Source organism: Hydractinia symbiolongicarpus, chromosome 3, assembly GCF_029227915.1.
Source record: "Hydractinia symbiolongicarpus strain clone_291-10 chromosome 3, HSymV2.1, whole genome shotgun sequence".
Taxonomy (NCBI): Eukaryota; Metazoa; Cnidaria; class Hydrozoa; order Anthoathecata; family Hydractiniidae; genus Hydractinia; species Hydractinia symbiolongicarpus.
In genome coordinates this window covers 13488954-13516836 of record NC_079877.1, presented here as the reverse complement: position 1 = coordinate 13516836, position 27883 = coordinate 13488954, and the positions used below count along the sequence as shown (strand labels likewise).

General features: G+C 33.1%; 1 protein-coding gene across 1 annotated transcript; it reads right to left on the bottom strand.

The window, feature by feature from the left end:
* Positions 1 to 60: 60 nt before the first annotated feature.
* LOC130635839 (uncharacterized) lies at positions 61 to 27706 on the bottom strand. The gene is made up of 11 exons (XM_057445337.1): positions 27615 to 27706; positions 19134 to 19333; positions 18611 to 18691; positions 15723 to 15865; positions 10522 to 10688; positions 9434 to 9568; positions 8858 to 8911; positions 6376 to 6480; positions 5470 to 5820; positions 919 to 1131; positions 61 to 765 (listed from the first exon to the last, which is right to left on the bottom strand). Exons 2-11 carry the CDS (start codon positions 19164 to 19166, stop codon positions 332 to 334), a joined length of 1716 nt encoding a protein of 571 aa, XP_057301320.1. The 5' UTR covers positions 19167 to 19333; positions 27615 to 27706; the 3' UTR covers positions 61 to 331.
* Positions 27707 to 27883: the final 177 nt, after the last annotated feature.

Genomic DNA, 27883 nt, shown 5'->3' with positions numbered 1-27883 from the left:
TTGATATCACCATGATTTAGAAGTACCTCAAGTAAAAGAGAGACAGAAAATACTCCGAGAAATGATGGTGTAATTTATTTGACAATAAAATGTGTTACAGGATACAAAAATTTCTTTCTTCCAAGGCCAAATATGTCCTTTTCACATTTCTTTCAATATTTTTCCAGCTTATAATCAATTTCAATCATTTCTTTATGTTAAAATTAAAAATATAACGAGACATAACTACAAAATGTATTTGGTGATTTCTTTACAAGGCTCTGTAATAAAAGCATCGTGCAGATACACTAATTACAGTAATTAATTATACGTCTCTTGATCAATCAAGTTTTTAATAATTCAGTCCCACCCCCCAACCGTTGAACATCTTTTCTACACTTTCGTCTGTGTCATTTTTCTCGCGAATCCTAACCTTTGTTTTGCTAGGACTCGAACTTGGAGCATCTATCCTTCTTTTTGAACCAGAAGGCAGCAAATGCTTTTGATCATGTGAAACGTGTGCCGGTAACATGGGCAATTTACATGATGAATCTTCCTGTTCATGAATTGCCCAGCTTCTATTAATCATAACAATGTTTTCGTTGTAATGGCTTAAACCTTTCTTAGGAAGAAGACTTTCTGAGGGTGCAACAATGTGTGCAATACCGTCTTTCCCTTGAAAGTAAATGTCTACAATTGTTACGTCTTGCTGGATCTGCGGCGCCTCAGTCTCAGTTGATAGAAATAAAACGTCGTCTGTTACTACAGCATACTCCGACTTCGTACCTGGAAATAGTTTAAAAAATTAAAAATTTGTTAGTATATAATTATAGCAAAGACTAGGAATGCATATTCTAGTAACATTCTGGGCCCAACTTTTAGTCCTAATGGTACACTAAAAAACTGCTTCCACAGAAATTTATATATAAAAACAAGCACCTTGCACGTCCGCCGTTTCTTCAATTGGTGGCACTTCCAACGACTCCTCCGAACCAGGTGACAACCCAGCCCATAACTCACACTCTTTATTTGTTAGAAACAGTGATGATATATCACTTACTCCATACATTACAAGCATCATTGACAAATAATTTATATTTGTAAATGCTTTCTCGAGTTGATCCACTACTGATATCGGTTTCTTCCCATATTCTAGAACAGAGGTTAAAAATAGCCTTTTTGTTGCAAACTATTTGCATTTTGCATGATATTAGATATTCACCGTAATAGTTTAACCTTCTAATGAGAGAGAAGTAAGGTGAGAGTTGGTCACACAATTCATCAACCGTTTTGACCGTTTCTGCGCGATACCTCAAAATCAGAAAAATAACGCAAAACCTTCTAATTTCGTAGAACCGCGAAAGTTTTTCGGGAAAATGCAAGAATTTTTGCGGTAAAGCTAAACGGCAAAAATCTTCCTCCAGAAACACTGAATTCGCTTTTGTAGAAATTTCTCAGCATTCGTGAAGTCTCCTTCTTCCCTTTCTGGAGTTTTAGAAAAATTCAGAATTCGTAAATAACTTAAGCGGATTACCTTTCGCGAGTTTTTTTTTTAATTTTCGCAAAGTTACACGGACGATTTAAACAGCAGACGAATTGTGCAGAACCTTGACTCCAATAGCGCGTAACATCTAAATTCTCGGGTCCTTAAAATACAGGCTAAAAAGTTGTTATTGTCACGTGACCTCGGACAAATAAAACATCCTCTTTGCACAAAATGGCGGACTGACGTCCTTTCTCCCTGTTCATTTTAACATAAAGGGATTAGTCTACAGAAGCAAATGACTTAAGTCATTTGCCTCGCCTCGATAAATAAAACAATTTTTTTACAAATCGAAAGGGCATAGAAGAAGAAGAAGAAGAAGTAGAAGAAGAAGAAGTAGAAGAAGAAGAAGTAGAAGAAGAAGAAGTAGAAGAAGAAGAAGTAGAAGAAGTAGAAGAAGAAGAAGTAGAAGAAGAAGAAGTAGAAGAAGAAGAAGTAGAAGAAGAAGAAGTAGAAGAAGAAGAAGTAGAAGAAGAAGAAGTAAAAGAAGAAGAAGTAGAAGAAGAAGAAGTAGAAGAAGAAGAAGTAGAAGAAGAAGAAGAAGAAGTAGAAGAAGAAGAAGTAGAAGAAGAAGAAGTAGAAGAAGAAGAAGTAGAAAAAGAAGAAGTAGAAAAAGAAGGAGTAGAAAAAGAAGAAGTAGAAGAAAAAGAAGTAGAAGAAGAAGAAGTAGAAGAAGTAAAAGAAGAAGAAGAAGAAGAAGAAGAAGAAGAAGAAGAAGAAGAAGAAGAAGAAGAAGAAGAAGAAGAAGAAGAAGAAGAAGAAGAAGAAGAAGAAGAAGAAGAAGAAGAAGAAGAAGAAAAACATTTCTACTATGGCTTATGTAAAAATGATTCAAAAATATGGCTGGAGTTTTCTTCATCCCATTTCCAAAACTAATCTCTCAGTTAGAAAAATGCAATCGATGAATAAAAGCATGTGGTACGCCCATCGAAAGATTCAACGTAAGAAAGATAACCCAAGACAAATATATTTTCTCAAAGGTATTTTTTTGTTTTATAATTCTAATCTCTTGACGGGCCATTGCTGACGTCAGCAAAATTTAAATGACGGTTGTTTTTCTCTGTTATTTTGCCTAAGTGGATTTTTCCACGGGCCTTATCCACTAGTCTCTATAATAATACGCCAGTTCTGCCTGTCTGTCACTTTTGCAAAGTGGATAAAATTTCTTTGATGAAGTCTATAAACATCACCTATAAATTTGTTTTATAAATTACCAAACTTTGACGTCAAACGAAAGTATATTAAGATTAGTGAAGCCATTGCATTGCACTTTTAAATTAAAGGCTAAATAACTTGGAAACGGGTGGAAATAACTGACGTCATCTCCTGCGTGGGTAACTAGGGACTACCTAGGACCAATTTAGGCAAGTTTTCCAAACCTGGGTCCCGAATCCGTTTCGGAATGGACGGGTTGATGACGTCATCAAAAAACCTTCAAACCCTAATATCTCTGCAACCGTTTTTCAAAAATACATAATCCTATACATTTTCTTGATCAGCGTTTCAAGACCTATACAATGAAGGCAGCAGGTATACAAATTTCTAAAAAAAATTTGTGGGGTTTGATTGGCCATCGCTGACGTCAGCAAACTTTTAAAACCCTTATATCTCATTAACCGCTTATCAAAAAGACATGATCATATCATTTTCTTGGTCAGTGTTTAAACCTCTGCACAGTACAAGCAACGAATAAACTAAATTTCGTCAAAAATATTTGTAATTGCACTGCTGACGTCAGCAAAAAATCTAAAACAAAACCTATTTTTCCATTGTCCTTCTGCCTAAGTGGATTTTTCCACGGGCCTTATCGACTAGTCTATATAATAATACGCCAGTTCCGTGTGTCTGTGACAGGCAAAGTGGATGTGTTGTTTTTTCTAAAGAAACAGCCGCGTTAACATGTTGCTAAACTGTTCTTTTTATTCTGTGTTTTGTGTGCTTTTTCAAATTGAAAATTTTTGTTTTAAAAAAGTCATGGTTAATTTATTTCACTGTTCTCATAACATTGACAAAAGTCACGGGTAATTAATATTTATTATTCCCCTCAGCACGTGTCTATTGTCTAGTGTTACATAAAAAACATATTGTTTTATTTATTCCCGCTTGAATGATATTAACAACAAAACGTTTTGACGAAAAGAACAATAAACTTTACGGTTAATTGCGCTCACTATTTTGCTGTTTTTTTATTCGGTATCCAGATATTTCTTGTTTTTTTGGGGTACATTAAATTTTACAGAGGAATCAAAGAGAAATGTATAAAGCTATTAACTGTATATTTTAAATTTCTTTTTTAACATTTTGTGGGTGGAAATGGACCAACAGAAAAATATCCTGATCCTATACCTGCAATTAAGCTTGGATCCACCACTAGTTTAAAACTTTCAAACCAACACTTCGCTCTACTCCCAAAAAGAAAAAAAATAACGAAAAAGCAAGAAAATGATATCTTTATTTCAATTATCATCACCACCTTAATCAGTATTCACCACCACAAAATGAAGATGAAGTAGGAGAAGATATGGATGTATCTATAGCACACCTATATTTACTGATGCTTGTACTCAAACAGATTTATCTTTTGATGATTTAAAAACGTACACAGATTATGAACTAAAGATTGTCAGTGTTAGGATTCATGTCGAACGTACAATGAAGAGAATAAAAAACTTTATTGCAAGGCGTTATTCCATTACAATGAAAAAATTCAATAGATCAGATCTTATTACTATGTACTGTTCTTGGTAATTTAAGCAAACCTTTAGTTAATAATGAATAAGAAAGAGCGTACACATCTTTTTATAAAAACAACCAAAATTGGACTCAAAGTGTCGAGATTTTTTTAACTTTCCCAAATCTAAATCCTGGATTTTTCTTTTTGCTAATAAAAGGCCTTGAGCTTTGTTCATATAAAAAAGTGTATTATATAGTGCTAATATGCATACATTTTCAATGTTGGTAAAGGTGCAGTTGGATTTAATTTAGAAAAAGTGGAATTAAGTGTAAATATTTCTTTTTTATAAATGTTATTTGTTATTACTTTCTACTTGATATGTGTGGCAGTTAATTAATGATTATCTTTGATCAAATTTGGCTCATATGGTTTATAAAAAATCAACAATCTTTTTCTTGCAATTTTGTCAAAAACTTTCATTAAAAGGAAAAATCCCTTTCCTTGTATAAATAACTAAAACACATAATTCAATCTTGCAAATAGCTAACTGCCCTTGAATTTGAAAATAATATGAGGAGCTTTCTTTTAACTGCCAATGTTTTCTTTCATCTTGGTAACAATTCCTGTCTTTCGCTGCTTGTTTAGGGTGAAAATTACGAAAACTGTATGGACATTTTATCTCCATAAGAAACTCCCCACAGGTTACATTTACAATAACCAACAGGGCTTGCACCAAGGAAAGAAATTCGGTCAATATCTGGAAAAGATGGTCGGTCGTTCTTCCTTGAGTTTCAAACGGATACCTTAGAACTTTATCATCATCGACAATAAGCTTTTTAGCTATTTGAGATTTCAAGTCACCGTTTATAAAATCTTGGTCTTTTGAGATATTAGTTTGATGAGCTTTTAAACATAAATCAACAAGTTCTTTCTTTTTGTAATTCGAAAATACTACTCCGCGCTCTTTTAAATAATATTGCAACTTGGGTACATTTGATTTATTAAATTCTTCCACTTCCATAACTTAAATTTGACTTGTATCACACGAAGAATGTAACAAATTATGTTGTCCAAGGTCACGTGACAATGACAACTTTTTAGCGTGTATTTTGAGGACCCGAAAAAATTAGATATTACCCGCTATTTCCCTTATACCTCATTTAGGCTGAGTGGAATATCGAAATACAAGCAAAAGCCTTCCATAAAATATAATGTAGGTTAAACAGAAATAAAAATAAGAACAATAAAATACAAATATAGGTAAAAAGTGTACCTGGTATATGTGACATCACTGCTATTGGATGTGCAATCACCGCCTCCTTTTCTTCAGGCGACAATCCAGCTACCCACGACTCACAATCTTTTTGCGTTGGGTACAGCGATACGGGATCATGTGTCAGATGAAAAAGCGTATTTGAATAATCATATATCATTATTGACGCACCAATAAGTAATTCATCCGGTAGCTGATTGTTATTGGTGTCATTTACCAGTTTTTGAGTAACATTTTCATTGGCAAGCTCGGGAACAGGTATGTCTTTATGGTTTACAGGGGTGGCAATGTTATGCATCTCGTCCTGTTGTAACTTTGGCAAAACATACTGAATACCCTTCAAATCTTGATCTAGTTTAAAAATTGATATTATTTAATATGATTATTTACTTAGGATAGCATCTTTAGTTTTTAATGGTAATGATCAATAGAGGTCCCGGCGAAGGGGAACCTAATGTATTAAAGCTTCCAGTTCAACTACACACGGCAACCGAACAACTAGACCACCACCTAAAACATCAATCTTTGGCTCATGCTAAAAGCTAAGTAGGAAGGATCGGCTTACAATTTTAAGCCTCCCACGACCTCCTGCACCTGAAGGCTGGGTTCCCACTACATACTTGGGGTCAAAGATTTTTTATAATATTAAGAAAAATATAAAAGAGCCAAAATGCTAAAAAAAAAATGCTTTAGATGTCTAGCATGTATTTCAGGGGGCTTCGTCAGCCTGTCGGAAGATTCTCTCATGATATTTTTCGTTTTTATTGAAATCAGTAGTCTGTTCAAAATGGCTGTCAAATGACTCCTCTGTGTTAAAACTGCTCGAAATAGCACTGATGTTTATAAGGGTAAACAAAAGATTTTTCAAATAAAACTTCACAAAATCTATTTAGATAAAAAACATACCTTGCATGTCTGACGTTTCTTCTACTGATGCTACCATCAAAGTTTCTTCAGCTTCAGGCGACAACCCGGCTACCCGTTGAGATTGTTGTTCCTCTCCATAATAATCTGAAAAGTAGCATTAATAAAGGCTGTTTCTTAGTTGAATGCGGGGATCTATGTACATATATTTTTACATTCTGAAAAGTGAATTATGACATAAATTTAAAATTCACAATTGATAAAAAAATGTTTTGAGAGTTTTTGTCACCAAGTTAAATCCAGGAGGAATAAGAAATACGAGATACGTTTCGTTTTAAAGACAAAAAATAGATCTATTTATAAAAAATAGCATAAAGATTTGATCAAGTTGGTTGATCAAATAATAAAAGTTATTGAAAAAAGTCGTTGTTCGTTTGTCGATAGAGTGCAGAACAGGTTGTCAGTGGGATTTGTTGTATGCAGAAAATTTGGTTCTCATAGGGGAGGCAATGGAAGAATTAGTTGAAAATTTTAAGAATTGGAAGAAAGCACTTAGATGAGAAAGGGTTGAGAGAGAATGCAGCAAAATCTCAAGGCATGATTAGTAGCATTAAGAAGGGGTTGGTGGTAAGTCATTTTTTAGGCTTAGGTGAGTATTTTGTAAGTATTGGGTACATAAGAAGTGCAGGAAGGTTAAAAGAACATTTAGTTCGTATGTAAGTTTTGCAAAGGTGAGATTATAGACAATGAAGTATTTCCAGCTTCAATGATGTGCAACAGTGGCTCGTTATAGATAGTTGGCAGTTATGTTACTTAGGTGATATGTTGAGTGTGTTGGAAAAAGTGTTCTGTTCTGCATTTTTATTCGAAAATTCGATTTTTTTTTTTTGCAAACCGTAAAAATAAGTGGTATGCGCAGATCCTAAATTTAGAAACATTTGCTGATTATAAACATTTAAATTAAAGAGAAGAAAGGATTGAATGAGAATACAGTAAAGAAGGTCGAAAAAGTATAACATGTAAAAGTAGGTCGTCATCATCATCATTCTCGGCTTAACGTCCGTTTTCTATGCTAGCATGGGTTGGACGGGGTATATTGATGACCCTCTTCCAATCTGATCTAGATCTGATCTCAACTTCCTCTGTATCAAGTCTGTCCTTATAACCTCCTGCCAAATCATCTTTTCTCTGTCTGCCTCTGGGCTTATCCCCTGGAACTATCAAGTCTCTACACTTTCTTACCCAATTATCCCCCTCCATTCTTTCCAAGTGTCCCAGCCAATTCAATCTTTTTATCTGGATAATATCTTTAAGGTATTCGTTTTAAAATGTTTAAAATCAGAAATTCGAACACTAAAATTAAATTATTCAATAGCTACTTTTGCTTCTTCGATTCAAATTTGATCAGCCAAAAAAATGAATTTCTGCGAAATCCATTGCACTCAACAGCGAAAATTAATTCTGCCAAATGTAAAAATTTAGCATTTTTTCGAATCGCAAATATTCCTTTTAGCAAATATTTCTGACAACCCCATCCAGGCATATGGTAACATGAAAAATGAACGTAAAGCCGTAAATGTTGATTTTTGAATTGTTTTATACTGCTTATTTTTATTTTATTTTCAGCTTCAACTCTCTCCAACACGTGATGCGCACTGTTTACGAGACTTAATAACAAGTTAAAAATTGCCATTTTGAAGTGTGTGAAAAATCAAAAGAAATATTCACTCATCAACTCAGCACAAACAGTTTTTACACGTACTTTTTTGTGAAATTTCTATGTTGAAGTTTCAGAATTTCAAAAGATATCGTCATTTTACGAGACATCAATATTCAGCATTTTCGAAGGAACACAGCCATATTTGCATAATTTCAAAAAAAAAAAAAATTCCAGTGATCACAGTTGGCATATTACAACAGAAATATAAACTAAGTCTCTTTTACTTTCTGGATCCTCCCATCAGCCCTTGCAATTTAGATACAAGTTCCTTAGCAAAAAAAGTGAAGACTCAAATCAAAAATTGTTATGGCACCTCTGAGTAAGTATTTTTTTGTCATTGGACCATAAAAATCTCTATGTGTAACACAAACATCGGTTTCAATTACCATAAAATGTTAAGAGTCTGTTGTACGATAGCTACTGTTACATGTAAACACGTTTTAAAACAAAGAAACGCAAGAAATGCCGAACATAAAATGTTGTTAGGGGATTTAAACAAGTACAGCATTTGCTGGAATACAAGCTTAATACAACTTTGCAGACGAATAAACCTCGACCAGTACCAATCGTGGTTAGTTATTAGGTGGTCTTTCTGGTAAACAGCGCACCCGGTGTTAAGAGAGAGTTTAAATTAATCAATTCTTTATTAAAAAGAGACTTGGACAAGTATCTAATTCTGTTTGTAATTTAGAATAATACAAAAATCAATAGCTTTGTTTTAAAACAACACGTCTCTTCTACCCTTTCTCCATTGTTGTGTAGGCTATACGAGCTTTAACATGATATACAGTGTCTCTTATTTACCTTGAGTATCAGTTTGCTGAGTTATCCTGCTAGTGGAGTTTTTCTTCCACGCATCTAGAAAAAACAGGATCAACTTGTAAATAACCACATACGCTCTGGGGTGTTTGTTAGAGTTGGCAGAATTCTTTTATTCCGCGTCTCATCAAAAATGAAAACATTTTTGAAGACTACTCTCATGGGTTTTAGTGGTGAAAAAATAATTTTAAAAATCGTTTGGGAAATGTGTTTACTCCCTGGGTACTAATTTTGCAGATAACACAAAAAATTTAACGGGACGCTAAACTGATGTCAGTATTTTAAGTACTTTGTTTATAGACCTGCAATTGTAAACTGAAAAGAAGCTCCTGCAGCTCCTCCAGACATAATTTTCAGAGAGTTGTCATCTTTCTATTTATTAATAATGTTTACTTAATTTTATTCTGGACGCTTACCTTGTCAACATCACACAAAATCTGAGATTGAAAAATTAAATTATAACCCGCAACCTTAAAATCAGAGATATGCGAATAAAAATGGGCAGAGCAAGTGTAAATACTACGTCATCACAAATGTTTTGCCATATATAATTAGACTTACTGTCGTTCCATATGTAATCACTGTATACTGGAGGACAACATATGGTGTATTTACCATCAGCATCTGGTAACACCAAAATTACACACAGTCTGCAACATTTGGTGAGATTTTCAGTCTTATTTTTTAACACAAATTCTAAAGTAAAATTACCATTTTTGTATTACAAATACTTTAACCTTATTTTAGAGGAAGGGTATTTCAGGGCTCATTTTTTAGGGGTGGCAGAGGGAGGGTGTTATTATCAATTCAGGAAAGAAAAAATGCTTTAACTACGCAATTTAGCATGGTAACTAACTAAAATAAAACATCAAAAATATAATCCTGACATGGTTTTTTTTTTGGTTTTTTTCCTGACAATATCATATTTTTTTTAAAAAAATGACTTTTTGCAAGTTTTTTGGATTGTTTAATCTTTTTAATTTACATTTCCCTAATATACCTTTAACAGGTTAATTATATCATTTGAAAATATAAGTGAGAAAGTCCACTTTCTGTTTTAGTAACGTAAATAAAACTTTTAGCTTATACCTGATCTAAAAGAGCAAATTGAAAGTAAACTGATGGGCGTGGTAAAATTAAGAAATTATTGCAGAAGACGATTTAGAGAAAAAGTTTGGTACATATTTTCGCAAATAATCACTTTAATGGTATTTTGCAAGAAGTAACTTCTCACGGTATAATTCAGTGTTCTCAATAATCATTATACAGCTATTTCCCAATTCGTTGGTACAAAACTTAACCGTGCTTACTTCAAAATATTGGACTCATACTAGTTGTGAAATAGTACGATTTCACTAATAATATACAAATCATCAACTTTCCATTTTGGATATAACGGCTTCTTTAGATTTTTAATTAACAGCTGTGGTAGTGGTATTACTATATAATTGTTTGTTTTTCATTCAAGGGGCAGAAATACAGATCAACCTATTTTGTTTTAGCACTTTTAATGAATTGTATTCATAAAAAGATGTTGCAATCTAAAGTACGTTTAGTGAAGGATTTCTGCTACTGGCATTGGCATTCATTCATCTTAACTTCCCAACACTTCCTAAACAACAAGTATTTAGATCAATGCACTACTTTACCTTTTAGCCTCTCCTTATCGGATTCAATACAAGATGTGATCTTATTATTAAGAATTTGTAAAGTTAACTCCACGTCGTTTTTTGTGAATAACTGTGACAGATACTCACAGTCTACTCTTCGCGTAGCCATATCTTTACCTCGTTGCACCTCAATTCTGAACTCTAGCCTAACAAATATAAATAAGCAGTGATCATTTAGAAATTAAAATATTGTACCCTGATAAGCCCCACTTATATTGTGCGAGGATTACTGGTAGTACCCATTTCTCTAAAAAGTATCTATCTATTTACTACCACAAACTATAAATAATTTTTCTTATCATAAAATCCATTAAAAAACAGAAAGTTTCTCCCAAAACAGAATTTACATTTATTTATATGGTTTGGTTATGGTTAGCACATTTATATGGTTTGGTTATAGTTAGCACATTGATTTTCCGTCACTTTCCCAGGTGGCAGTGACGGAGATGATGCGGAAAATGAACCAGTAGCTACAGTGTGTATGCTATATATAACAGGGACAAGTAACATGCTTCACCAGGTATTGAAAGATGATAAAAAAAAGCCAGTGTTTCAATCTAAAAACACGCTACGTAGTATACTGTCGCATCCGAAAGACAAATTATGTCTAGAGAGTCAATGTAATATTGTCTACGAAATTCAGTGTAAGGATTGTGATGTTGTTTATGAGGGTGAAATAAAACGAATGTTTAAACAACATGTGCAAGAGCACAAAAGAACCGTACGCAACACAGATACAGACAAAAATGAGATTGCGGACTATAGCTAGAAGAATGATTATGTTATTGACTGGGACAATAAAAAGATCATAGACAGAGAATCTGGTTGGACAGCAAGAAAAGTAAAAGAAAACGTAAATAGTATAGACAGAAATACTCATATCAATAGTATTTCCTATCAACTTCCAGAAATATGGTTACCTGCACCTTGGAAAGCGAACATTTAGGAAAAAGAGGTTTGGGACAAACGTAACAAAAAGCAAACTTTTAGAAATAGAAATGTAACATAAGGGGAACTTTTAGAGAAAGAAAAGATTTTAATCAATCTATTGCTTCCATCTGAGTCTGTTACAAAAGTTGCTGTGATCTGATTGGTTAATTTCGTTCCTCTAATTATCTCATCAAATAATAAATATCCAAAGATAATTAAGATCATTGCCCATCGATGACAGCTGTAGCTGTTAAAACGTAGCTTGTAGTAAACTCGCTTGTTCATGACATGATAATATTTACATTATTCAATGACAAAGACTGAACAAATAAGGGTAATATTTTTAAAATTTTAATCATGTTCGAAATCCGTGTTTTAAGCGAGCCTTTAATGAATTTAGTATCTATATCATCCCTACCTGAAGCTAAAGTGTGTTTCCGTTAAACAATCATCTAGTCATTTATATGTGAAAGTTTTTTCATCATTCTTTTATAGCGTGAATATTTTGCGAAAGTTTCTTATATCTTTTTGCCCCTCTGTTCTCTTCTCAACTAAATTTGAAAGTCTGGTCCACAATTTTACACCCATGATCTGTATATTTTTGCACTTTTCGTAATAAGTTTTGAACAGAAGACTAGATTACAGAGAAAAGAAGAGAAACGTTTTTGTTAAGAAGAGAAGTGAGCCACAGGGGTCATCGTAATAAACATCTAGGGTGATCTAAGTCTAACAAAAAATGAAGTTGATAGAAATATTTGTATTGGTGCCAATTTTTACATACACCTCATTATCATTACTCTCGGCTTAACGTCCGTTTTTCATGCTAGGTTGGACGGGGTATATTAATGGCCCTCTTCCAATCTGATCTAGACCGCGTTAGATCTAAACTCAACTTCCTCTGTATCAAGTCTGTCCTTATAACCTCCTGCCAAGTCTTTCTCGGTCTGCCTCTGGGCTTTGTCCCAGGAACTATCAAGTCTCTACACTTTCTTACCTAATTATCTTCCTCCATTCTTTCCAAGTACCCCAGCCAATTCAATCTTCTTATCTGGATAACATCTTTAATTCTACGGATACTTAGCCTGCTTTATAGCTCATCTGAACTCATTCTGTTTCTTAGAATGGCGTTACACATCCACCTAACCATTCTCATATCTTTCCTTTCTAAATGGTCAAGATCTTCCTGCTTCACTGCCCATGTCTCACTACCATACAACAACACTTCTTACATAGGCCTCGTACAAACCTACTTTTTACCCAATTGACAAAACTCTGCTAGTCAACAAAGGAAGTAACTCTCTAAACTTTTCCAAGCAGAACCTATCCTGCTATCCTGCAAGTAACTCTTCTTCCAGCACGCCCTTCACTGCCCAACATATCACCTGAGTAACATAAGTTCTCAACTATCTCTAACGAGCCACTGTTGTACATCATTAAAGCTGGAAATACTTCATTCTCTATAATCTCACCTTTGCAACGCTTGCATACAAACTAAATGTCAGCTCTTAACCTTCAACCAATACTACTGCACTTCTTATGTACCCAATGCTTGCAAGTCTGACAAAAAATTGAGTTACTACCAACCCCTTTCCTGCAAACTCCACAAGACCACTTTTCAACTCCAAGGTCACACTTAGCTGCAATGCTACTAATAATGACTTTAGACTTTGCTGTGTTCACCCATAGCCCTTTCTCTTCTAGTTCTTAAACTTTTCAACTAATTCTTCCATCGACTCTGCTATGAGAACCAAATCATCTGCATACAATAACTTCCATGGACAACCTGTTCTGAACTCCATCGACAGCGCTTCTAAGACTAGAATAAACAACAAAGGACTAAGTACAGAACCTTGATGTACACCAACATTTACACTAAATTCATCACTAAGTGAATCGTTAATCCTGACACGACTTCTAGCATTGCTGTACATAGACTGAACCATCGTAACTAGCCACTCATCCACACCTAATTTTCTCATAGCCCACCAAATAACTTTACGTGGCACTCTATCAAAAGCTTTCTCTAAATCTACAAAGGCAAAATTGAGATTCTTTCTCTTTCCTAAATACTGTTCCTGAAGCTGTCTGAGTAAAAATATTGCATCTGTAGTGTCATGCCCTGGAACAAAACCAAATTGCATCTTATCTATATCAATTCTTTTCTAAGTAACTTATCAATCACCTTTCAATAACTTTTATTACTTGATCAACCAACTTCAACCCTTTATAGTTACCTCTTTCTAATGCATCACCCTTGCCCTTGAAATAATTCACTATTACACTTAACTGCCACTTACTCGAAATAGCACCATCCTTTATAATCTGGTTAGCAAGACTTGTAATAAACTCAACTCCAACATATCCAGATGCTTTTACCATCTCTGCAACAATATCTGTTAAAATTTATTACTAATAACTAAAAGGCTGATGTCTTTTTTACGATTTCAGTGTTATACCTTTCTTCAATTTCTTGAATGGATTTAAAATCATTGTGCATTGTTAGATATGCAAAAGAAAGTTAAAAATACCTTGCTGTTTTACATCTGTTACTACTTAGGTTAAATTTTCACAGCCAGTATTTGTTTAGCTACAAGTTGCATTAGTGTAAAGCATGGAAGAAAATAATTGTTTTAGGAAATGCAATGTCCATTAGGAAATGGATCATGACATTTACCGGTACTGTGTAACGAGCGTGGTGCACACGAACCACGATAAAATAGTGGTCTTTATGTATAACAAACATTCAAACATTCTATCGTGGCCACCACGCTAATATTATTATCTCCACGAAGGATCGTGTGTCACACGATTATTTTCGCGAGCTCCACAATTTTTATAGCCAGTATAATTTTTTTTTTTTTTCTTTTAAAAAAAGTCATTTATTAAAGTCAATTTGTTTGTTTCAGGTTTTATCAAGTTAAAAAAGCATATTCACAGTTTTTGCTTGGTGTATACTTTTTCGTCATAGACGCGACCGTATTTTTATGAAATGTCATTTGCCTAGAAAAGTTAAATTTGTCTGCGCCGATAGAAATGCTTTTTTAGATTGCATTTTAAAGTTTAAAAACGAAAAGCGGCAATAGAAATGTTCTTTTAGATTGCATTTTAAAAGTTTAAAAACGAATAGCGGCGATAGAAATGTTTTTTTAGATCGCATTTTAAAAGTTTTAAAACAAATAGCGGCGATAGAAATGTTTTTTTTTAAGTCGCATTTTATAAAAACGAAAAGCGGCGATAGAAATGTTTTTTTTTTAAGTCGCATTTTAAAAGTTTAAAAACAAATAGCGGCGATAGAAATGTTTTTTTTAAGTCGCATTTTAAAAGTTTATAAACGAAAAGCGGCGATAGAAATATTTTTTTAGATCACATTTTAAAAGTTTATAAACGAAAAGCGGCGATAGAAATGTTTTTTTTTTAAGTCGCATTTTATAAAAACGAAAAGCGGCGATAGAAATGTTTTTTTTTTAAGTCGCATTTTAAAAGTTTAAAAACAAATAGCGGCGATAAAAAATGTTTTTTTTAAGTCGCATTTTAAAAGTTTATAAACGAAAAGCGGCGATAGAAATGTTTTTTTAGATCGCATTTTAAAAGTTTATAAACGAAAAGCGACGATAGAAATATTTTTTTAGATCAGATTTTAAAAGTTTATAAACGAAAAGCGGCGATAGAAATGTTTTTTTTTTAGATCGCATTTTCAAAGTTTATAAATGAAAAGCGGCGATAGAAATATTTTTTTACATCGCATTTTGATTCACGAACGATTAAAATCTATTATGTAGCTAGCTTCATGACAACGAATCAAAACAACAAGTGTTAATTTATTTTTTTGCCGTCAGTTTTTGATTTAATTGATAAACTAACGGTCTTTATTGTTTTACAATAGAAGTTACTATCGTGGAATGTAATAATTAATTTTTGTTCGTGCAGTCCACGAAACATGATCGTGAGGTCCACGATTGTTAAAAGAATACGCATCGTGGGCTATCGCGGTTTGTGCGTAACATGAAATAAACACGAACCACGATGTTAACAAACCTTTTCACAGCAGTGTAGGTCTCATTTAGAGATAATTCTCACATTATTATATATATTTTTAGTACAAACTATTTATTAATGTTAGAAACAGAAATCTAATGTTTTGTCCTACTCAGAGCTTCGTAATTTTTCAACAATCACATCACATATATACATTTTTAACAATTACAAAAACAAAATTGAACTCGATCCCCTTTAAACAATCTGACACTTACCTTTCTGGTTGATCTTTTTTCATATAAATGCAATGAAAATTTTTCAATTTTTTTCCAGCTTCTTTGGAAAGACGGTGTGGGTGCAGCTTACCAAATTCATCAGCTAGGCAAACAAAAACCATTCCCCTTTCTGCATTTCGAAGCTAGAAAAAAAAATTAAAATCTTTTCACAAACATGTAAACAAAATATAGATTTGTGGAAATAAATTTTATTAAATACAAAGATTTTTGCTTCGCAACATTATGGTCAACATGGTGAAAAACTATGTTTTGTGGAACGCTCAGAAAGTGATTCTAATCCAGGGGTACTTTCTTTGTTTACATGTAACTTTAGGCACCTAGGTCTACAAGATATGGGAATCCATTCATTTCCAGTTTCAGGAGGTTAAAGTGCTTCCACGTCTGTTCAGTCTAGGGTAACTGATACTCTGCAAGCTCTACATTTTTACTATGTATATTTTTGTTTATATCAACTTTGACGTTTGATAAGAAATTACACTGGACTAGGTAAATGAAGTACAAAAACGATTTGAAAGTTCGTACCTCTGTCTTAAAATAGAATTGTTTAACAACATGGTATCGATTACAGTGAGAAAAAATTTGGACAGTCTAAAAGCCTTGCCAAAAAAAAGAATATGGTTTCTCAAAATTTGAAAAAAAAGCCTGCGTTAAAGATTACCATTAAAGCTCATAAAATCCAACAATTTAGGGAAAGGAGTCCTCCGACAGGCTGCGTCATATTAGGTGCACGATCGCGCGCGCACCTTGGTACGCTCCTAAAATGTGTTAGACGAGTGAAAAATAACTCGACTGTTTAGAATGAGCGTGGAAGATTTTGACTACTTGGACGCTTTGTACCTTCGCCATCCACTGATGAATGGGGACACATTGCAGAGAGGTTCAAACATCGCTGGAATTATCCACACGCGTTAGGAGCAATTGATGTAAAACATGTTACAATTAAAAAACCCGATAATGGTGGATCATTTTATTTAAATTACAAGAAAACCCATGGTCCGGGTTACCAGTGTTTATGGGCGGATGTAGGTTTAAACGGCAGAACAAATGACGGGGGAGTTTGGAACAAATCGCAGCTACAGTTATCTATTGTGGATCGAGTTGTTGAACTTCCAAAAATAAGTCAATTTCAGATGCATATCCTAATATGCCATTCGTTTTTTTGGGAGATGACGCCTTTGCGTTTAAAACGTATATGATGAAAGCATATCCCCAAAACAATCTGACTGTCGATAGAAGAATTTACAACTACAGACATAGCCGTACAAGACGAATTTCTGAGAATCTTTTTGGGATATTGGCAAACAAATGACGAATATATCACACCACAATTCCACTTTCTCCAAAACGGGTCGAAAATATCATTCTGACAACGCTAGCCCTTCACAATATGCTATGTAAGAGCCAAGCATCGCAGAATACCTATCACCCAAACATCTTAGTGGATTCATTTGACGACGAAGGAAATTTTATAGACGGAGAATGGCGAGAAGAAAATGATTTGGAACACTTTCATCCATTGCAAGTTCCTAAAACTGGTCACAATTCTACAGTTTCGGCCAAAACAGCAAGAGAAAATTTTAAGGACTTTTTCATGGCAGAAGGTGCAGTTCAATGGCAGTGGAAGTATACATAACTTTTTTGATGGAAAACATTTTTTAAACAACAAGAGTAATATGTACTAGTATATATTCCTAATCATAAACAAAGTAAAATGTATATTCTACATGGTTTCAAAACGTTTTGGTTTGAGTGAAATAAAGCTAAATATAAACTTCATACAAAAGACATTTCAGGTGCGCATTATTGAAGTGACTAAGGTGTTTTTGGTGCATGATTGAAGACGCTGCTCCATTGTTGCAGGAGTGTGCGGAGGTGCGGGGCACGATCGCGCACCTCAAAAGACCAGGACAGGACCCAGGCGAGTAATAAATCAGGCACCAAAATCTCAGAAAATATTTTTTAGGAGCGCGACATACCAAACGCCTCTGTTTTTTTATATGATGCAGCCTGGGAGTCATGCTGATGAAAGAAACAATGAAACACTTAAGGGTTTTAGATCCAACCAATGATCTAAATAAACTCTGTTGTAAATAATGCTTGTTCGGAACACAGGAAAATAGAAACATAAAATATAAAAAATGTAAAAGCTTTTCAACACGAACGTTTTCATTTGTACTGAAGATGGTGAAAACTAAATAGTTTTTTTATGTGTTTCTATTTTCCTGCTTTTTATAAAATTATGGCAAATAATTAATGTAACAATCCATTGACAAACATAATTTAAAATTTGAGCGTGACCTCTAAACTCTAAAATCTATAGTAAGTTTTTTTCATGCTTGTGACTGGATTTCTTTTTTTATCAAAATGAAAAATTCAACAGAGCAGATTTACAATAAAAAACTGTTTCTGTCTATTTTCGTTCATTTATTGTCAAAAAAATATTCATTCTTTAGTTTGGGTGAATTCTTTGATAAAGGTAGTCAGTATCTTTAAGGAGACACAGTTTACAGATACATGAAAAAAAATACTGGCTATATATCCTAAACTGGAAAATTAAATTATATATGATAAGAAATGAGAGATCAACACTAATTATAAATGAACTGTAAAATTTACAGTTCATTTATAATTAGTGTTGACCAGAATGTTTACTTACATTTACTAAATGTAAGTAAACATTCTGGTCCATCATGCAGTATAGTCACATTCACAAATGCTTGTTCTTATGAGTTATAAGGCAAATTTCTAGGCATTCAAGCTTGCTTCACCACTGATGTAACAAAATATGATACTGCTGACTTACACAGCATTCACCTTCTCTCTGTTGACATTGTTGAAAGTTGAATAAAGTTAATTCATCTACTTACCACTAATTCCAGAGGCTTCTGATTTTCGTCCTTCAGGAATCCATGCCTTGGTGAATTATCATATCGAAACTTGATGTGTTTCTGTTAAAAATTGAAATAACAACATTTAATCCTAATCAGTTCACAGGGGGTGGGGGCTACATTCATCTATTAGACACCTGGAAGACAATTTTTTAGATCCCATATACCTCTCAGAGTCTTAATTATTGACCATTGGGGAAATAATAATTACTTTCCTTAGAATAAAACTTGAAAATTGCAACACAACCACAAAGATTAACCCAATTCCTTGTTTGAAAACAATAAAATAATTGATGATTTTTGGCATCTTTTATACAAACTTTAAATAAATAACTTTTATTTGGCTATCGGAAACTTTAAAAAGAATGTTAAAATTTGGTTAAAATTTCACGTTCTGACAACATCACATAACTGACATTAGCTAAATTTATTGCTGTTATTTTTCCCTTTTACGACGAATACTTTAAATTTCTGCCATGAAAGACTACAAGTTAACACTTACTTGGACTTTCGGAAGCTGTACATATGGTTGCATTATTATGTATTTGGATTAAGGTCAGTTATAAAACACCAAACACCAATTTTCACAGAACAACCAGAGAACCAACAGTAAATCAGCAGTCTGTACAGAATGATCAACCAGCCAGTTGTGAACAAACAAAACCACCAGAGAATCAGGAACAAATAATTATTTTTGTAAATCTAATGAAAAAAAAAAAAAACACAAGGAATAATATTCTTTTCTTTCTGTATTTCGTACTTATTGTTCACTATTTTATCTTTTAAGTTGCAAAAGCCATAAGGCATGTTAATAAATGTATATAAAATGGCTATTACTTTTCTCATTCAAAACTTCAAACAGAACATGGAAATAAGCAAATCACACTCCACAGGTTGTTTTCAAAACCAATATTATGTTCATTTTTTGTAGACAGGAGACTACTAATGCCTCATTACAGCAACTTTTGGCATGCAATTTCCTACATGCCTAAACTTTTCTTTAATGACTGCATCCAGTGGTACTTTAGCCAATTTCAAGCTGCTAATGACATCTGGTGTGATAACAAATTCAATAATCATTAATGCATTCTAGCCCATATAATATCTCTAACAAAATTACCTCTTCTCATTACATAAAGCACTATTTTATAAATACTACATTGATGTCGTAATGGGAGTTTTGATTTAAAGGCAAAAAAATATGCTTAGCAAGCTCCAGAGGTGATTTCCCTTAGTATATAATAACATTTTTACAAGAAATGTTAAAAGCATAAATGTTAAAAAGCACAAAACAGAGCTGCAATGTAGTAGGTTTTCAGTTTAAACCTTGTCGAAAAAATTGGAACATGAGAATGAAAATGGGGATTCAAATAAATAGAATATTTATTAATAGCAGTAGCAGCAGTTTATTAATAGTAGTATTTGGAAAACAAGGCTATTCTTGGAAAGCTCGGCTATATAAAGGGTTTGACCGTAACTTTCAGCTTGGAATTGAGGCACTAATAACGAACAGAAATATTTAGAAAATTAGGTAATTTGTTCTATCTTTTGTTAAGGAACTTAGGGATAGGAATCATTTTTAGTATTGAACGCTTTAATTAGGTTTGAAATAATTAAGAATTTGGGAAAGGTGTATTGGATTGAATGGCCAATTTTTTAATGGCGCACTTTGTACAAAGATAAAAAAGATAATGCATCCAATTTGTGATTTTTAGTACCTAAAAATTTCAGATTTCGTAACATGGCTAATCCCTAAACACTTGTTTCTTTTATTGTAGAACATTTTGGTACGCTGTTTATTGTCAATTTATGTGGTGGGTACATTTTTGTTTAGGGAGAAAAATGATGTGTTATATCATTTTGTGTTGTTTAATGAATTACATGACATGGAGCTTGCAACACATGTTCTTGATGTGATGTATGAAAAACAAAAATCACTCCCGTGATTGATGATGTTGAATTCAGGGGATTAGAGGACTTTCATAGAACAATATATGAACTACTTTATTTCACAAAAAATAACCCTTTGAGATATTAGTAGTGATATGCCAAGAATCGAATCAGTTGATGATAATTATTATTTAATTTTTTTTGTTAAGAGTAATACTAAAGTTAGAAATGATTACATCAATAAAAGGTTGTTAACTGAAGAAGAAAAAAGTTTGTTGCATTTATTTTCGAAAGATTTTTGATGTTCATTATTTAGATTATTTGCATTCAATACACTGTTATCTATTATCTATAGTTTTTCTATTTTTTTCAACATTTTTCGATCAAATTCTCGACATACAAATTGCAAAATCATTGGTTGACATGTACCGAAAAAACAAAAAACAACGACGAGGAAAAGTAAAAAATGAGATTAGTGAAAGGTAAAGAGCTAGAGACTTCAATTAGTGAGGAGTCAGAGTTAGAATCAGAAGTTCAAAGCGAATCAGACGTTAAAGATGCACCTTTCCACAACACTTCCTTGTAAGCCCAAGCACGTTGTGAAGAGCAATATGACTTCGTAATTTAAACAGCCGTCAAACAGGGTTGGTTATGGCAGCATCCAAGAGAAATTTTGAATGCCATCTCACATAATCTAAAAACTAAGCTTTTTTCACAATACGACTTGAGGAGAGTTGTGTCAAAAGGGAATGTTTACCAGCACACTGTGGTGTGGCACTAAATTTGTTAAAGCAAAAGGCAGATTTCAAAATCCTTTGGTGATAAAAAAACACATTAAAAACAACACTATTTATAATAATAAATATAAAGTCATCAATATACAAAAGAAAGAGCAGGGGCCCCAACACAGATACCTGCGGCACCCCAAAAGCGTCTTCATGAAGCAGATCTGATCCTATGTCGATTACAAGAGTCGGCTGCATTCGACTCGTTAAGTAGGACTCGAACCAGTAAAAGGCAGCATCTCTGATGCCAAAACACCAAGCATTTAATATATATGTAATATATATCTCAAGCTCCTTTTTCACTGGCTGAATGCCAATAAGATTTCCCTCAACAAAACAAAAACAGAACATATATGTCATTTTCAAAAGTCCTTTTAAGCCTCTTCATTTCCATTTTATATTAAATATATATAGTACTAAAATCTATCCTATTGATCATGTCAAATACCTTGGAATCATTCTAAGCCCCAACCTAAGTTGGGAATCACAATAAATGATGCTATAACTAGTCTAAAGAAAGCTAATGGAGCTCTTGCAAAATTGTCCCGAAAAATATACTGCTGCTGATTTACTATGCCATATTTTATTCACTGTATTTATACTGTTCACAAGTTTTGGGTCAAAAAAATTATTGTATGCATTGTATTAAAATTCTTCAAAATCAAGCTATCAGAATTATTTCTTTCGAAACCCCTTCACTACGATGGCCCCCAAATGGCTCACTTTTCTTCTATGACCCAAACAGTTCTGTTCTGCATTTTCACACTTCTTTTTTGTATTTTGTTCTCTTCTGCACTTAACACTTCCCTACATGTGGCCAGAACTTTCTCTTCACAACTAAATTTAAAAATCTAAATCTAAATTTTACACATATGGTCAGAAATTTTTCTCACTTTTCACAAGAAGAACAGTTTGCTAACACATGCTCAATTTACCAAAAGCTTTATATTGTAGCAGGTCCTGGTGCATTTGCATGATTAAAATAATATCACAAATCAATTCAGATCAGTAGTGGAGTAGGAAATTTTAATTATCAAGACACGATAAATGGCTTTCCAGAGTCCTCAAAATCATAGTAGTGTCCACCAAGAAAACTACATCCTTAATGAATACCACAAAGTCATTTCTTCACCCCTGTCTCTCTCGTCTTTCGCAGTCCCCCTTATGTATCAAATATGTATCAAAAATGCAAAAAAATCAGTGTGGTTGGTCATTTATTCAAAAACACGAGTTATCAAAATCCATCTCAATAAATATTGTAGAACCAGAATTGGGACTGGGAATTTTTTGAGTTCATGGAAGAGAAGTGTTTCTCACTTTGGAAGAAAGTATTTCAAATGGAAGAGAAGTGTTTTGACTAAGAAGAGAAGTGTTTTCATTAAGAAGAGAAGTGAGCCATAGGGGCCTGCCTAGTGTATACACACATTATCATATATACATCATATATACATTTTTTGTCCTCAATTAAAATTTATTTTCGCGCTTTAATTAAATTTCAAGGCTATTTCTTGCAGAGGTATGTTATCCTGAAAAGAACAAGACGGATACTAGATTTTAATAAATTTTCAATGAAAAGAAATACTAATTATAACTAATGAGTAATCATACATTCATCGTCACTACAGCTTTCAGCAGATTCTTCGCAATTACTTTCTTCTTTATTGTCACTTTCCTCATCGTTATCTGAATATTTGATTTCATGGCCAACAAGTTCTTCCAGGATAGCTTTGGAGCTGTTGACATAATCCAAATACATTGGATAATGAACTTCTGCAAATTTTGCTGTGTAAATCGAAAGTTTTTGTATGTTCAGCCATCTTACTTCCATTGTGATTTGTATTTCAAGCCCACCTTGAAGTAATGGGGATGGCCTCTGGTTTGCATCATTAACAAAAGCTTTGAATTTCGCTCCTCCTACCATAGCATACCAAGTATAACGGGAAAGTTCTCTAGGAATATGTCCAACAGTTACTTCTCCTAATGGACCTCTCAAGAGCGCTTGTCCAGCCACCGCAAACTTATCGTACTTGTTATTGTGTTCATGCTGTTCAGTAAACATGAAAACCTCTAAGTGCAGTGAATAATTCAAAATGTGTATCTGCCATAACTTAGTTTACTATACACCAGAATGAAAGTTCTGAGTTAATTTTTGTAAATACGCTTCCAATTCGCATGTTTTTTCTTTCTGACTGATTATACAACAATAGGCACTAGAAGAAAAAGCTAATGTACAGTACAGTCAGAATTTAATCTACCACGGACGCGGAACTCGCATGAATAGTTACACAGAACAATAACATTGCGAGAGCTTTTGTTTTTTAAGAAAATAATTGCCTCACTGATAAACAACGACCTCACGCGATCGATTGTTTAATCACAATGTGTTGCAAGATCAATTTTAGCAATCTATTTTGCGCGAACTCTTTTGAAATTTTTAATTGCAGTAATTAAGCGTTTTAAGCGATAGAAATGTTTTTTAGATCGCATTTTAAAAGTTTAAAATCGAAAAGCGGCGATAGAAATGTTTTTTTAAATCGCATTTTAAAAGTTTAAAAACAAATAGCGGCGATAGAAATGTTTCCTAGATCGCATTTTAAAAGTTTATAAACGAAAAGCAGCATTTAAGATATAGTTGTGAACAATGCTTCTCGTATTTTTCTTAAATTAAACACTCTGGAATCTTTTTAAGTAATTAAATCAACAATACATTCTCGCGCAATGTATTATAAAACTTTGCAAAAGATTTTTATTATTTAATTACTTCACGCTAATACTTAAGGGAATAGCTTATCAATACATTTACACAATGCATCTCGCTATTACAAGAAATATAATTGCTCCGATATTTCTTTGCGAGCGCATTGTTTTTTAACACGCAAATATAAACTCGCAAAATCCTTAAGGGATTTAATTATAACAAAGACAAACGACTGCCAACCTCCACGCAAATGTGTGATATTAGTGTGTATGCGGTAGATTACATTCAGACTGTACTGTAATGTTACATGTACACGCATTTCACGATGTCGCGTAACAATGTCATGTTTACATAAAAAAACTTTGTGTCTATTGTTATCACACGTATTTTGCATGTTTCTATTATTATCTATAGGTGCGTGTGTTAAGGTTACTGTAAAGGAAAAAAATCACTTGATCTCACGTAGTCTCAGAAAAACCCTTATAACTTATCAATACTTTTATATTTTTTCTTATTTTTTTTTTTGTTTCTGAATGTTTGATGAAAGACTTTTTTGATGGTGTTATTTTTCGTGAGATGTTAATTTTCTAAACACACACCATTTTTTTCGCGTACGTTTTAAAATGGCTTCTTTTTCCAAACGCGTGGTCGCAGACTTCTCGTTTTTGCACTATGATATTCAGCATAAATTAAATTCAAAAAGGTTCCCGGTATTTTTTTTGTAACAACGTCGTTATGAAATTATTTGTAATTATATATAATCATTCAAAAAAACTGCATATTTTTCTTTCTGTCGTCAAAATTCGCTAATCAGTAATTTATACAAAAAAATCCGGGAACATTTTGTGCATAATTTATTCAGCTTTCCATTACCGAAAAATTTAATGAGTCAATAGGAAGCTTTCGGAAAAAGAGACCACAAACGTAAAGGCATGTATGCAAAAATTTACTGACGAGATATTTGTGTTTAAAGATTTTCGTAGGTGTTATGAAAATGTGTGAACTGAGTATGCAGAAAGATGATGGAAGTGTGAACTTTTTCTTTATGCTGAATATGTGTGCACACGTTCAGAATTATTAACAGACATATGTATATATACTCCTTAACTTTGATTTTTTTAATGATTTTTTATACGACAACATTTATATATATATCGATGGTATATATAGTAGTAAACTATCTAAAAAAAATTATGCATATATTTATACGGTAGTTTTATATCATGCATAATGTTTACAAAAAATATGCTTAACTCATTTTGCACATATTTTCTCGAAGGATATAACACCTCTGAAAAGGCTTTTTCGAAAAAAAAAGATTCCAAATATTTTCATGGAACATAAAATATGTCATTTGAGAGAATTTTTTTTTCTATATGTCATGAATTTTTTGCAAAAAACCTAAAAAAAAATGTTTCCTTTACAGTAACCTTAACAATAATACATACGAAAAACTTTTGTTGAATTTAAGACATGCATGTTATTGTTTGAATGTGTTAACAATCACAAAATATCAACTAATAAATATCAATAATATTCGGGAATAATACTAACACTCTTTTTACTCTGCTTAAAATTTTAGATATTTATAATCATAAAAAATAAAAAAGTTTTTTTGCAAGTGTTTTTTCTTAACGTGTTAAAAAGTTTTATTTATATGTTCTAAGAAATATTTATTTTTTTCATCGTGCTAAAAAAGTTATTTTAAGATAAATATTTAATGAAAACTTTGTTCTTAAACTATTAAAAGGCGATCTAACGAAGCTTTTCTATCGCCGTTCTTCGTTCTTAAATTTTAAAAACGCAATCTAAAAAATCATATCAATCGCCGCTTTTCGTTCTTAAATCTTCATAACTCGTTACATGCATAGACAAAACATATAACACTTCTTTCGTGTGCAGAACAATAACATTCCCTTACGCGCTTACGAATTTGGAGATACTTTCACAAATAAATTCATGTGTGAATAAAAGATGTTCGTGTGCTGAAACAATAGAGACACGAAGAGTAATTAACTTTTTAAACATTTTTTTGTGTTAATCCCATAGCAGCTGCGGTAATTATAAAAAAAATAAGCCACGCGAAAATTTTATGCGATTGTTAAATTTTATGTGTGGGACACGAACTCTATTGTTTTGACATGCAAAAATAGATCATGTATATAATGGATATATAATAAAAACGAAAGTTCTGACGCTACGGAAAGCTCATGTAAAGGTGATAACTATCGTGCACATGTAACATTACGTTCAGGCGGTACTGTATTTGCCTCATTGAGAAAGTCTTAGTGCACTATATAGAAAAAGTGAAAAACGCGAGATTTTTGCCACCAAACCAGAAAATTTTTTTGATATGGGATGCATTCAAAGCCCATCTACTGAGAAAGTAAAAGATGTACTCTCTCAACACAGCATCGAGTGCGTTATGGTTCGTAAAAACATAACACATCTGTTACAACTTCTAGATTTAACGACCAATGGTAGTTTGAAGAAGTTAGAGAAGAGAGCCTTCAGCAAGTACTTTACGTCTATATTGAAAGCGTATCATGCCAAAGTGATGGTCGAGGCGTACGAGTTCCTCCAATCAAAGAAAGGAGTTAGTATTATAAAAAATGGTTGGCAAAGTGCTGGTATTACCGCTGCCGCTGAAAATACTTGAGAAATGGGTACAAATTATATTAATTTAAACCCATTCGATGCTATGGAGTAGACATTTCTACTAACTTTTATATACATTGAATTGTTGTTGAATAAAAAATGTTTTTGGTATGAAAATTGTCAAAACTTGTCTCTAACCACGTTAGGTCTTCTTAAGCAACCGCGTTAATTAATGACCTGTAATTTTTAACTGCGATAATAACCACACATCGTTAATTTTGTGTAATAAGGTAACTTAGCTCTTAATAACCTACCTGGTAAGTAAGTAGTAAGCAAGTAGTCATTTATTCGGAATAAGAAATTGACAGGACTCATTTGTAAGGATAACAGCAAAAATAAATACAAAAATAATATATATATGATATCCACACAACTATAAAAATTATCCAGGAGACCACCCTGTAGCATAGCTAGAAAAATGTGAGGCCACCTTTGAATAAAGAACTATGATCAGTGACAATTTAGGGATATATAAAATGGGGTATATATTAATTAAATAACAAGGAAAAAATAAATAAATAAATAAATAAAAACAAAACAAAAAAAACAAAACAAAAAATGAAAACAATTGGACACACATTTTTACACAAAGAACCAGCACATTGACACACAACACACGCACAGCATGACCCTAGTGTCATAGTTAACAGAAAAATCAATACCAATACCTGGCACTATAAATAATACTTTTCCATTAACTCTTCTCATGATCAACACTCGTGCTGATCAACAAGGGCTTTCAAAAGTACCTTTTGTTTTTCAACATTATTTGGTAAAAAGTCTATCAAACTTTACTCTCTGAAATCATATTGAATGAGTTGCAAAAATCTCTTCCTTTCTAACTTCGTAGTAAACCTACTTTTGATATTAAACCAATTCTATTTAAGCATTTTTTAGCCAGCTATGAAATTGTTATATTCTTCTTAAAAATATTACCTAGCTAAACACTTACCCTTTTTTGTAGCTTTTACAGTTGCTATGTATCCTGGCCGCAATTACTTTCACTTTATCTCCTGGATAAAAGCAGGTTTAAAGAAGACACGGGGAAATCGCGTTTACTAGGTACAGCATTAACGGCGTGCATATAGTATAAGGGTTGATGACTAACCTCGTCCCGAGGTTTTTTTGCCTTTGACATCGAGGCAGGCGGCGAAATTAGCTTATTAGCCGTCAAGTAAGCGCTAGCGGCCGTGGCATAGACAACACACCCTTCTGCAGCCT

Bases quoted from the DNA above. Each gene is read 5' to 3' on its own strand.
- LOC130635839 (XM_057445337.1), bottom strand. From the start codon at position 19,166: ATGCAACCATATGTACAGCTTCCGAAAGTCCAA. The intron at 15,866-18,610 runs GTAAGTAGATGA...TTTTTTTTCTAG, and splicing joins AGAAGCCTCTGGAATTAGTG to CTTCGAAATGCAGAAAGGGG. The intron at 9,569-10,521 runs GTAAAGTAGTGC...ATTTTACTTTAG, and splicing joins CGATAAGGAGAGGCTAAAAG to AATTTGTGTTAAAAAATAAG.